Genomic DNA, 13,581 nt, shown 5'->3' with positions numbered 1-13,581 from the left:
CTTGAGCTAGCATACTTGGACTCAAAAGTTCACAAACATTTTCCAAGTTCTAGCTTAATGTCAACTAACTCCACTAAAGAGTTGACACTGAAATCTCTCGGTTCAAATGAATATATTTTCTACTCAAAAATTCTTGTTAATTGTGATGAGTGGATCCATTGAATATTATCTATGTTTACCCTTCATGAATATCATCAACTAGATGGGATTTACATAATTACCATTTTACCCTTCTAGTTGTTATTTCCTCAACTCCTTTGTCGCTTGTGAATAAGTTAGAAACAATGTATTGACGAGGAGCTAACAAGTCACATTGTTTCATCCAAAAGAGTCAGGACTCAATTTGGACACTGGCCAGTTCATTTATTCACATTCCAAGGAACAAAGCATGAGGTGATATACATTGCATTTCAGCAATCTTGTACATGAATTCCATATCTATGAGATCTTCACAAAGTTGTTCATGACATCTTCATAACTTAGTACTTCACCAATAAGTCTTCTCTATATCACATAGTGAATCTAGAACTCTGACTTTCTCAAATGAGAATACGTAAGCTAGGAAATGACATGTCTCATTTCAGTATTGGGGTAAGCACGATGCAATTCATACGTAGTGACTTTGAGACATAAGAGGTTAAATGGTTTGTTCTTATTCTTGTCTCTAGAAGTGCACTGGTCAATTCAGTACCATCAGAAGGTACCTAGAAGAACTATAGAGTCTCCAACTCTCAATGTCCCGTAACCAGACATCATAGATTCTCCTAACAATCATACTAAGATCAATAGCCCTTTGATCCTTAGATTGTGAATATACTGTTTTAAGCAAACCATGAAGAATTTGTTCACGCAAATCTATATTTGACTCTTCATTTGTTGTTAGGTTTGTTTAAAGACTAAAGATTGTAGTTTATCATAAAGCTTCAAACAGACAAGGAAGAATGAATGAAAGTTTCAACTTTTATTAATTATTCAGCAGTTACAAGCAAGATTCTTCGTGAGACTTTATTACATCAAATGAATATAAGTAATGACTACTACTCTTCTTGTGTGCACCAATGCCAACAGATTTCAGGTGTTTTCAGGTCGATTTCTGGTGGTTCTCGGGGTTTATGTGACTCGCGAATGAAGGAACACGCGAGAGGTAGCCATGGAAGGGAAATGAAGGGAGTTTCGGGAAATGAGAAGGCAATTGAAGGAACGTGGGTTAGCGTAGGGGTGGTTATAGATGATTTGGAGAAAATAAATTACAAAATAGAGGGAATTAGTTACTTAGAGATAATAATGTAATAGCAACTGCCATTCAAAAAGTACAACTCATAGAATGGTAAATACATACATATATATATATATATATATATATATATATATATATATTTTATAGATTTTCGGAAAAGGCCTCAAATTATTCTTAGAGTAAGCAATTTCCCAAAAAAGTAATATGAAAACACCTTCTATTTTAGGGAAAATGGCATTAACTAGTAGCAATTTTGATAATTTGGACCAAAATAGTAGCAATTATGTTTTTGGACACTTTTACTAGTAACTGTAGACATCAAAGTATACAGTTGTCATAAACTGTAGATTTACAAGTCTACAATTAACAACAATTGTAGATATATAAGTCTACGGTTACTAGTAAAAGTGTCAAAAAACATAGTTGCTAACTATTTTTGTCCGAAGTATTAAAACTGCTACTAGTTAAGTCTATTTCCCTCTATTTTACTCCTAGAATTTAAAATCCCCTGATGGTAGTCCTAGAAGAAAAGCTTTCTGGGATCCGGTGGTGTCTAAGGTGGCGAAGAGGCTCGATGGCTGGAAGCGTGGATTTCTCTCAAAGGGGGGAAAGATGACGCTCATTCTTTCTGTTCTCTCTGCGTTGCCTTCTTATTTCATGTCTATTTTCAAGATGCCGGAGTGGGTTGTTGCCGATATTGAAAAGGTTATGAAGCGGTTTTTATGGGAAGGTTGCAACGACGGACGGTGCCGCGCTGCGGTGAGTTGGGATATTTGCTGTCTCCCGAAAACAAAGGGGGGCTAGGATTCATCAATCTCGCGGTTAAGAACAACGCTCTTCTTGCAAAGTGGCTGTGGCGATTCCCGGTTGAAGAAGACGCGCTGTGGCACAAGGTTATTTCTGCAGTTTACGGTGTTTCTCCTAACGGATGGGAACCGGGGGGTCCTAAGGATCGTCCCTTTCGCAGTCCTTGGCGCTTGGTCTCGACCGTCCGCGATTTGTTTTACAACCGATGTTCTTGGAAGGTCTTTGACGGGTCTATCGTGCGTTTCTGGGAAGATGTTTGGTGCGGAGATACACGCCTGAAAGATCGGTTATGTTGTCAATGGTGCCCACAAGAAGAGTTGTAGTCTTTATTTTGTACATTTGATGCAATAAAGTCTCATGAAGACTCGTGCTTGTAATTTCCTATTCATTTAATAATAAAGTTGAAACGTTCATTCTTTCTTTGTTTGAAGCTTTATGATAAAACCTTAGTCTCTTAGTCCATAAACAAACTTAACAACTTACGAAGAGACAAATGTAGATTTGCATGAACAAACTCTTCGTAGTTTGCTTAAAACGATATATTCGCAATCTTAGGGTCAAAGGACTATTGACCTCAGTACGATTGTTAGAAGAATCTATGATGTCTGGTTATGAGGCATTGAGAGTTGGAGACTCTATAGTTCTTCTAGGTATCTTCCGAAGGTACTGAATTGACCAGTGCACTTCTAGAGACAAGATAAGAACAAACCATTTAACCTCTTATGTCTCGAAGTCACTATGTATGAATTGCATCATGCTTACCTTAATCCTGAAATGAGACATGCCATTTCACAGCTTACGTATTCTCATTTGAGAAAGTCAGAGTTCGGACTCACTATGTTATTCCGAACAGGGCCTATTGGTGAAGTACTAAGTTGTGAGAATGTCATGAGTAACTTTGTGAAGTTCTCATAGATATGGAATTCATGTACAAGATTGCTGAAATGCAATGTATGTCACCTCATGCTTTGTTCCTTGGAGTGTGAATAAATGAACTGGCCAGTGTCCAAATTGAGTCCTGACTCTTTTGGATGAAACAATGTGACTTGTTAGCTCCTCGTCAATACATTGTTTCTAACTTATTCACAAGCGACAAAGGAGTTGAGGAAATAACAGCTAGAAGGGTAAAATGGTAATTTAGTAAATCCCGACTAGCTGATGACATTCATGAAGGGTAAACATAGATAATATTCAGTGGATCCGCTCATCATAATTAGGTTGAATTCTTGAGTAGAAAATAAATTCATTTGAACCGAGATATTTTCAGTGTCAACTCTTTAGTGGAGTCAGTTGGCATTAAGCTAAACTTGGAAAAAGTTTGTGAACTTTTGAGTCCGAGTGTTTAGCTCAAGCTTTGTTCATTTGGGTCCATGAGGTCACTGTCACGAATCACATCGAGTAGGAATAGTTAAACTGGAAGCTAAGTCAAAACAAGAACGAAAATTGTCAAAATGGTATTTTTGTCTTTTGAGACATATGATGAAATGATGTCAATAAATTTTTTTTTGACAAGGTCATTTGATGACATGCATCACTCGGCCAATACTAGTCTTATTGGGCCATGTGGATTAATTTCATTTCATAAGAATTTTATTGAAAATTCTTAATGGGCCTTTTTCATGTTCTCATGAACAAATAAAGAAGCTTCTAGAAGCTCCTTCTAGAGGACATGTTGGGCGCCTACTACCCAAGAGATAGAGAGAATATTTTGTGCATAAATGTATCAAGATACTTGCCAAAAGAAAAAGAGGAAACAAATTTGCATGAGGATGCTTTAGGGTAATCGGCCAATAGAGAGACAAGGCAAGGCAAGGAACAAAAATGAAAACAAATCCAAGCCTTCTAGAAGGCATCCTTGGCCGAGCATCTCAAGTGGGAAAAGAGGTAATTGGCTCATGAATATGTGATATTCTATAGAAGAAGAAACTACCTTATAGAAGGTGAGACCTCTCCTATAAATAGGAGCCCCTTTTCTTCACAATTGATTCATCCAAGTTTAAGAGATTTGAGAGACTCTCTCTCTAGAACTTTGGCCGAACTCCTCTCTCTCTCTCTAGTTTATTTTCGATTTTGTTTTGACACCTAGGTCCTCATTTGACCTAGAGTTTAGCTCTGCGACTTCAAGACTCGTTCTTAAGTCGTAGTGTTTAAAAGTGCCCACTCACTAATTCCTTTTCTCTCGAGTGATTTAGTGATAGAAACTTTCGTGGTTGCTCGAGGTGCCGAGGAAAGAAAGAGGGACGTGCTGCGAGGGGAGACGAGCGTTGCAACTTTCTAAGAGCTTCTCAAAGATCAAGCTTCAAGAAAGGTTAGTAATCTTCTTAGCTCATAATAGTTTTTAATTACGTGTACTTGCTCTTTGTCTAGGTTAGTAAAAACTGTTTTTACTTGTAAAATAAAATTTTTAAAATTCTGCCGCTTACCGAAGCGTTAATTATTTTCTTAAACCCTAGATCGATTCCAACAGGTTCCCACTTTTGGCGAGACTTTGCCCCTCTCAGAACGCCCCCATAAACGGGTTCGCGTCTCCCTCTCTATCTTCTCCTAGTCAGGTGGATTGGAATTTCGGTTTCCCTAGATTTTTGACGAATAGAGAATCCTGCGAAGCGGCTGGTTTGACAGGTCTTTTGGAAGGTTTCAAGATTTGGGAAGGCCTCAAAGATAGACGTATATGGCTGGGTGACGAAGACGTTTTTTTCTGTAAAATCAGTGGCTGAGGACCTCTCACCCGCTGCATCCCGGCCCCCTGTTCCTTACTTCGACGCTGTGTGGAAAGCTGCTGCCCCAAATAAAGGTACAGTTTTTTGCATGGTTGGTGGCTATCAAGAGGGTTAACACAGCGGATTGTATCCAAAGATTGAATCCTCACCAGTCCCTGTCGCCGAGTTTCTGTCCTCTTTGCCGTAGTGCGTCCGAAGATGCCGAGCACCTCTTTCTCAGGTGTGTGGTGGCTGCTGATTTGTGGCAGTGGTTTTTCTCGAAGCTGGGTATCGCTATCATTCCTACCTCTGTAGAGTCGCTACTAAATTTATACGAGGCCCCAGGATTTAGTTTGAAAAGGGCAGAAGCCGCCAAGACTGGGATTTTGGCAGGTCTATGGGGAATTTGGAATACTCGGAACAAGGTTATCTTCAAGGATAAGAGCTGGCACTTCCATAACTTGATTGACTCTCTGAATCATTGTATAGCTTTGTGGCTTTTTTCTTCCTGTTCTGAGTTTAAGTCTTTTTCTTTGGCCGATTAGGCAAGGGATTGGCCCAGTGCTCTGTAATTTTTCGTTCTTTTCGGGTTTCTGTTTTCAGTTTTTGAACTCCTTGTATCGATTCTCGGCTATGCCGTTTTAAAGTAATAATAAAGTCATGTTGTTTCTTTTAAAAAAAAATCCCCTGATGGTAGAATTTAGAGAAATTGTCCAAACTACCACCATTTGATAAGTTTTTTTCAATTTCCCACTAAAAGTTAAGTTGGCCAAAAATACTACTAAACCATTTGTACAAATATAATTTTACCCTCAACAATTGATGTCGATAATTTATGTCAATTGTTGACATAGATGTCAACAATAGATGTCGATTGTTGACATCAATCAGAGAACCCAAAATTTACAGATATCAACAATATATGTCAATTGTTAACATTATGTTGAAGGTAAAATTATATTTGTACAAGTGGGTTACTAGTATTTTTGACCAAATTAAGGTTTTGGTGGGAAATTGAATTTTTTTTTTTTTTTTTTTTTTTTTTTTTTTTTTTTTTTTTTTTTTTTTTTTTAAAAATGATGACAATTGAGGCAATTTCTCTAGAATTTGCCACGGGAAGATACGGGCCTTAGTATTCGGCCCATATTTCAAGGCACATGGGGTCCAACATATAGCCTCGACGATGGCCCAGAGGTAATTTCGTAATTAAGTTCATCTTCCCCGAATTCCATTTCTAGCTCTGTAGTGAAATTCAACTCTAAATTTTTTCCCGCGATCTCGTCATTGCATAATTTTCTCTGATTTCACTGTTATACTCTCTCTCTCTCTCTCTCTCTCTCTCTCTCTCTCTCTTAACTATCCAAATCCGAGTCGCCGCAGATTTGACTCTTTCGCCGAACTTCCGAGTCGATTCATCACTGCATACTGACCTTTTAAATTCTTAGGTCTTTTCTTATATTTCATTTTCGTCTCCGAAGAAAGAAAGGAAAATGAGCTTCAAAGTAAGAAGGAACATTGATTGAAGCGGTGCGTTTCGTTTGTCAAACAGGTCAAAAATCAGGAACTCCTTTCTCGCCTCGAACCTCTACCAATAATCTTTCATTTTTGCTCAATTTACATTTTTCTTCTCTCAAATCACGCCGTAAAATAATAACACGAAAATTATCACGAATTCGTTCCTGATCCGCTTTGTGTAACCTAGATTTTATTCATGCAAACCTGTGTAAAATCAAGTAAAACAAAAAACCAATCCAATTTATTAAACTCAATTTTTTTTCTTCAATTGAGGCTCGTCAACATCACTAGATTAAGATACAGCTTCTTAAAGATATTCTAGGAATTTTTTTTTAAGACGAGATTTTTTTTTCTCTCTCTCTCTCTCTACCATTACTGTGTCTAGGTTACTTAATGGCTTCAGAGAACATCGGTGCAGAGAGAGAGGCGATGCAAGGGAGCCCAGGGTCGAGAAAGCCTCGGATTCTTCTGGCGGCGAGCGGGAGCGTGGCGTCGATAAAGTTCAGCAACTTGTGCCACTCGTTCACGGAGTGGGCAGAAGTGAGGGCGGTGGCCACGCGGGCGGCCCTGCACTTCGTCGACAGGGCTTCGATCCCGAAAGATGTGGTGCTCTACACCGACGACGACGAGTGGTCGAGCTGGAGCAAGATCGGCGACTCCGTCCTCCACATCGAGCTCCGCCGCTGGGCCGACATCATGGTCATCGCCCCCTTGTCCGCCAATACCCTCGCCAAGGTGTGTAAAATCCAACTGTTGAGTATGCTAACGAATTGATCATGATGATGATGTATATGTATATGTGTGTGTGTGTTCTTGGAGGGTTGAGACACTTGTTTCTCCATGAAGAGTTAGGGCAGAAAATAGGATTTGCTTAGAATTAGAATATGTTTCTCTGTTATATTTTGAAGAGGAAAAAAAAAACATTTTATTAGTAGATTCGAAAATCCATGAAGAGGATTGAGTATGTTCTCTAGGGAAGGAAGATGGAGAATACTGAAATCAGGGAGGAAAAGAAGAAGGCTCTAGAACTAGATTCTGTAATATATTTATTTTTTTGGATAAAATGACTGAGCTTTATTAATTCTCAGGTTCTGTTTCTTTGTTAGTACTGGATGGAAAAATTCAATTAAGAGGACGGAGTATATTCTGAAGGGAAATTTTGTAAAATATAATTCGAGTCCCTTAATATATTTTCCGGTCACGGTTCTGTGTAGAACTAGATTAGAATATTGAAAGTTTACAGTGAATAATTTTTGCTTAAAAAATCAGAACCTTGTACAAATCAATTTCCATTCTGTTTACATAGTTAGTGTTTGTTATCTAAAACTAGATAGATCAATATAGCTGAAAGCTCATAGGAATTTTATTTATTTATTTATTTATTTTTAATTTTTTTTTTCTTTCGTGGGCTCACAAGTGAAGAACTTCATTCGCTTCGAGTTACTTTCTCTACTCTTTTTTTAAAAATTGTTTGATATATTTCTTGACTCTAGATCGCCGGAGGACTATGCGACAATTTATTGACCTGTGTGGTGCGAGCGTGGGACTACAGCAAGCCGTTATACGTTGCCCCGGCCATGAACACGTTCATGTGGAACAACCCGTTCACGGAGCGCCACCTAATGGCGATCGACGAGCTCGGGATCTCTCTCATCCCGCCAGTCACAAAGAGATTAGCCTGCGGAGACTACGGCAACGGGGCAATGGCTGAGCCCTCTCTGATCTACTCGACTGTGAGGCTCTTCGTCGAGTCGAAGAATCAACCGGGCAGCGTCAACGTACAACAAGTACTGTCGTAAGAGTCTGACTGTAAAACTATATCCCGTTTAGCGTCTGATATCATAATCGTTGTGTGGGTGTGTACCTGATTAGACCTGGGTCTTGGATAATAAAGCCTCTTATTGTCCTAGGCTTTTTATTAATTACTTTCCTTAGTCTGTGGCTGTAAAAGGAAAGAATGGGGAATTAGGGAGGAATTATTCAATCAATTAGTCAGTAACTTTGTACCCCACTGTTCTTGAAAGGCCAGGCTACCTTGTGTATCCCGGTTATTCGTTGGTAAGCGTTGATAAGTATTGCGTCCTAGTTTGGTTAATTTGGATTGAAAGTTAATTAATATTTGTGACATGTTTTCGAAATGACTAATTTCGTATTTGAGCTGTTTAACTTTGGAAAAAACGGGAAAATTCACAATTTCATTAATACAAACCATCCTTTCGGCTTTTGAACTCTCTTTAATGCGTCTCTTGTGGGTACGAGGGTCTATCGGTTCCTTTATCTAACGGCATAGGATTTGTTCTGGATTTTAACTACTATTGATTATCATTTCCTGGTTTTTTCGATAATTAGTTTTTCCTAATGCTGTGACTATGTTTGAGGCATTGCACACCAGGCGATTCTGATCTGATACCCACTTGTTCAGATGTTCTGTGGAACCATTGTTCTAAACTAACAGCGACGTTTTGTAAAATGGTTTGTAATTTCAATATATATATACGTGAATAATTAACATTATTAACTAAAAAAATTATTTAAGTTTCAACTTCTGCTTTCAAATATTTTTTTTTTTATAAACTTGATTAATAAGCTAACAAATGGTGACTGAATTTGAATTATTCTCATATGCAAATGGTGATTGAATCTTCGTTGTTGTTTCCGTTGCTAATTCCAAGTAAATAGAGAAATTGTTATATCTACCAACATTTCAATAACATTTCACAATAATCTACTAAAACATAATTATGGCCAAAAATACTACTTGGTTTTGTTTGGAAAACCCAAAATACCCTTCACTTTAATATTTCTTACATTTTGATCAAAATCCAAAACAATTAATATTTATCTTTATTTTGAGGAATCGGTGAGGGTGAGATTTTAAATAAACTCGGTTAGGGAGAGAGAAAGAGAAATAAAATCAATTAAATGAAAAATAATCAATAAAGATAAATATTAATTGAGTTTTGGTTTTTGATCAAAATGTAAGTAATATTTAAGTGAATGATATTTTGAGTTTTTCACACAAAGTCAAGTAGTATTTTTTGGTCAAAATTAGTTTTTAGTGGATTATTGGAAAATGTTATTCAAATGGTAGTAGATGTGGCAATTTCTCAAGTAAATAAGCGGAAAACTCTAGATAACAACTCGCTCTTATGTTGACATGAAGCTTATATTTTTCAAAGGAAGTATAAATATGAATTCATAAGAGATGTATTAGTAGGAATACTAGTAAAAAATCACCACCCAGAACAAAAATCTCTCCACCAAATTGGCAATGTAGACTTTGAATATATATTCAATAGAGGCAAAATGCCGTGTTACAAAGCTTTTTACTTAAAGGACGGTATCACTAACCAAAAAACCACCAAAAGATGTTAATATATTAGTTCTTTATTTGGATCCAAGTATATATGATCGAGTCGTTTGCCTTTTAGAGGGACTTGGCGCGTGACAGCTTCCTTGGCTGAACCTCCCACAAGTGTTGAATAATGTGAACAGGTCTGGCCGAAGCTAGCGAACTAGAAGGTGTATCTTTTCCATGTGGTCGATGCTCGATCCTCCGTCGCTATTAACGCTGTAGCTCTCCTTGTGTGGGTGGTTCTCGAAAGCATGGAAACATATGCTCAAAACTAAGCTCTTCACAATCGATCTCGTCGATGCATCTCCACACAGTTCTTCGAAAACCAGACATCCTTCCGTTACACCTTTAGCCATGTCCTAAGAACATGGTACCTGAAAGAAAATTAAAAATTAAAAGAGCAATCGTTGGTTTCATTATTTATAAAAGCTTGTCCGTCGAAATCAGAGGTGCACTTTGACTACAAGAATCGCAACCGCCTTTCACGTAAGCCGTCAAGAATTTTCTGTTGCTTTGACTGTTGGCCCACACTTGACCCGATCAGTGAAAATGGTGGATAAATTCATAGAAAAAACAGTTGAATAACAAAGAAAAGATTAACAAAACCTCACGCGTTAGCTGTCAGAACTCAAAACAAATAAATCACTCTAATAATTAGCTTAATATTGAGCTGCCATTGACAACAGTCCAAAATTATATTTCAGCAATTACATAAGAGAATCCTAAATTACCGATGAACCTAAGAAGCTGTAAACTTATCTTGCACATGCAATAAGCCGATCATAATTGTTTTTAGTCATTCATTGCCAGTTTTCAAAACAAAGTCATTATATCTTTTCCCATCAAACGTCACGATCTCCAGAAACAAAGCACCGACTTTTATTGAGTGGGGTAAAAGTTAAAACACGGACTCTAATCAGACGAGAAAATCAAATCAACAACCCATGTAAGAAAATAAACGATCATTTAACTCAAAAAACCCATCAACAATCTAACAAACCAACGACTTTGAGAAACAAAAGAAGACATAGTGAATTGATGAAGAATTACTTACGAAATCAAGAACTCACCGGAGAGACGTTTTGCCATGTTGTTATTATTGTTATCGTCCTCTTTAGAAACCTCTCTTTAAGCTTCGTGTGTCTCCAATACTCCTTGAGAGACCATCTGAATATTGTCTTCCCCCACAGAACTCCAAGCCTTAAAATCAACGTTCAATGAATTATAAGAGAATTAACACAAATATTTTCAAAAATTAAGGGCATAAAACTATGACATGTCCTCTTTAGAAACCACTTGTAAGATTCGTGTTTCTGCAATATTCCTGGAGATATCATCTAAATATTACCTTCCATGACACAACTCCAAGCATTAAAATCAAGGTTCAAAACTTCAAATTAATAAGAGAATCAACAACAATATTTTCAAAATTAAAGGGCATAAAACTACGACACCTAAACTCAGAAATACAAGCTATGAAAACAGAATAAATACAGAACTTGAAAAATAAATAATCAATATCCAAGACAAATGAAGAAAAACGAAGATATTAAGCCATGACTTACAAATAAATAAAGAACGCGAAAATTGTCGTCTCAACGTATCCCATATCCCGGTGAGCCATGAAAATTATATGAGAAATAATAAATTTTACTAAAGGCCCATATCAATAATAAGCTTATGAGAGAAAAATGTTGGATTTTTAATCCAATATGTTGGATCCTTAATCCAACGTCGGGCTCATTAAAAATGTGAACTGTCAATAAAGATAGCTCATTAAAAATGATCTAATTTGGTGTACGGATATTAGACTTTAATGTATCTAATATGTTGTAGGTCTTTAATGTGTAGACCACTATAGCTTCTATTATTGTGATCGGTTGAAATAAGAAGCCCGGTAGGTTAACCTAATGGTTGTATATAAATACGACTGGTCCCTAGGTCACACGTACTAACTTGTCACTTTCTGATATCCCGTCATCAGAGTGAATCAAGAGAGAAACAAAGGGCTCTATATGGTATACGTGTTGATCTAGAAGACCAACCTTTATGGATCCATCAGGTACGACCGCTATTGTTTAATACTTTCTTAATTATTCAACATGATTCGGTCATAGAATTAGGTGATTAATTTAACCCATGATATTCGGATCTAACAATTGGTTAGAGCCAATCATGTTTGAATCTTTGAGAAACTCATACATTTGACGGTTCTATTGTCGAATTTATTTTAATCGTGCTTACATTCGGTTGGCTATATACTTTGGGTTTGGCTATTTATATTGGGTTGGATTCATCAGGATATTTACATTTACATATATGCCTGATGTATTTTTTCTGTCTTTTTTTTTAATTCATGTGAATTATGTATGTGAGTCGAGGCCAACTTTGACTGTCACTGATGAAAACCCTAGGTTTTCACAAAGTTTGGGCTCTGGCCTATTTAAAAAAAAAAATTGTAAAAATCAGGTATTTTTTATAGGGTTATTAAGTTATATAGCCACACGGATATAGTGGATTGAGATATAGCTCACCTTTGGTTAATTTCTTGTAAATAGCCAAGTAAACTTATTAACAAATTAATAAAAGCCTTATTTAACACAACCAAACATATATTTTAGGTAGTTAATTGGCTGCCACGTATGCAAGTTGGCTATTTACAAATTATTTACCAAAGGTTGGCTAATTTACAATTCCTATAGTTTAGGTAAATAATTTGTAAATAGCCAACTTGCATACGTGGCAGCCAATTAACTACCTAAAATATATGTTTGGTTGTGTTAAATAAGGCTTTTATTAATTTGTTAATAAGTTTACTTGGCTATTTACAAGAAATTAACCAAAGGTGAGCTATATCTCAATCCACTATATCCGTGTGGCTATATAACTTAATATATTTTAGAATAAATTAATTGAAGCAACATGTCACCAAAGTAGCCTCTCTTATGGAAATTTATTTATTTTAAAAGGTTTTGTACATGTAATTATTGTGAATATTTATCGGCCCAAAGGAAGGTAAATGTTTAACCTGATTGCATGTATGTTTGCACTAATAAATACGTGATGGTTCTTCGGTTTTACATGTGAATAGTAGATCGGCCCAAATGAAGATTTATTATTTGATATGTTCATTATTATCAGTATTTGATTAGTGCACCAAGATATCACTTATAAGTCATTATTTTTGTCCAAAGACATAATATTGATGGAGTGCACAGTATCTTGAGATGGGATTTACCATATTTGAATTTTTGAATTTCGGTTTAGGTTTTTCTCTGAGATCGTTTGTTTATTTGTTTATTGTTCTTTATATCAGTTATGACTCCTGGAAATATTTCTGCCAACATCAATTCAACTCCTTTTCTAAATGGCTCCAACTTAAAGTCATGGAAGGAGAACTTGCTAATTGTTCTCGGGGTCATGGATCTTGACCTGACGATACGAACTGAAGCTCCTCCAGCACTTACGGATAAGAATACCTCCGATGATAAGAGGGAGATGGAAAAGTGGGAGAGATCGAATCGCATGTGCATGATGATCATGAAGAAAGCCATTCCATAAGCATTCAGGGGCACTATGTTTGCTTTTATTGCTACGGCCATGGAATTCCTTACTGATTTTGAGAAAAGATTTGTCAAGAACGAAAAGTCTGAAATTGGTACCCTCTTGACAAGTCTGATTTCAATGAAGTATAAGGGTAAAGGCAATATTAGGGAGTACATACTAGAGATGTCTCATCTTACTTCAAAGCTTAAAGCACTTAAGCTTGAACCTCTGAGGACTTGTTAGTGCATCTAGTTTTGATATCTCTTCAAACACAGTTATCCAGTTTAAGGTGAGCTACAATTGTCAGAAAGAGACTTGGTCTCTTAATGAGCGCATCTCATACTGTGTTCAGGAAGAGGAAAGGTTGCAGCAAGATAAGACTGAAAGTACTCACCTGGTCTCAACCTCTAAGAGTGAGGACA

The 13,581-nt window shown here is 36.8% G+C and overlaps 1 protein-coding gene and 1 long non-coding RNA gene across 4 annotated transcripts; one reads left to right on the top strand and one right to left on the bottom strand.

Annotated features, from left to right (window-relative positions):
* The first annotated feature begins 5,968 nt into the window (after positions 1 to 5,968).
* Positions 5,969 to 8,472, top strand: LOC149383365 (phosphopantothenoylcysteine decarboxylase HAL3a-like). Of its 3 annotated transcripts, none has more exons than XM_089627601.1 (3): positions 5,969 to 6,270; positions 6,644 to 6,993; positions 7,752 to 8,472. In XM_089627601.1, the coding sequence occupies exons 2-3, from the start codon at positions 6,652 to 6,654 to the stop codon at positions 8,055 to 8,057; spliced, it is 648 nt and encodes a 215-aa protein (XP_089483727.1). In that variant the 5' UTR covers positions 5,969 to 6,270; positions 6,644 to 6,651; the 3' UTR covers positions 8,058 to 8,472. The 3 variants fall into 3 exon arrangements, with proteins under 3 accessions (XP_089483727.1, XP_089483728.1, XP_089483726.1); XM_089627602.1 differs by having other exon boundaries at positions 5,970 to 6,292; positions 6,677 to 6,993; XM_089627600.1 differs by having other exon boundaries at positions 5,971 to 6,292; positions 7,752 to 8,470.
* A 1,050-nt stretch (positions 8,473 to 9,522) lies between these two features.
* LOC149383364 (uncharacterized) lies at positions 9,523 to 11,267 on the bottom strand. The gene is made up of 3 exons (XR_016301917.1): positions 11,179 to 11,267; positions 10,684 to 10,813; positions 9,523 to 9,987 (listed from the first exon to the last, which is right to left on the bottom strand). It is a non-coding gene; the product is annotated as an uncharacterized LOC149383364 (long non-coding RNA).
* Positions 11,268 to 13,581: the final 2,314 nt, after the last annotated feature.

This window comes from Urtica dioica, chromosome 10 (assembly GCF_054948205.1).
Source record: "Urtica dioica subsp. dioica isolate 48M chromosome 10, U.dioica_male_clone48M_v1_H2, whole genome shotgun sequence".
Classification (NCBI taxonomy): domain Eukaryota; kingdom Viridiplantae; phylum Streptophyta; class Magnoliopsida; order Rosales; family Urticaceae; genus Urtica; species Urtica dioica.
The sequence above is the reverse complement of the archived record's forward strand: the minus strand, read 5'-3'. Positions and strand labels throughout refer to the sequence as shown.

Excerpts from the sequence above, each read along its gene's own strand:
- LOC149383365 (XM_089627601.1), top strand. The coding sequence starts at position 6,652 with ATGGCTTCAGAGAACATCGGTGCAGAGAGAGAGGCGATGCAAGGGAGC. Across the intron at positions 6,994-7,751 it reads CCGCCAATACCCTCGCCAAG|ATCGCCGGAGGACTATGCGA; the intron begins GTGTGTAAAATC and ends TCTTGACTCTAG.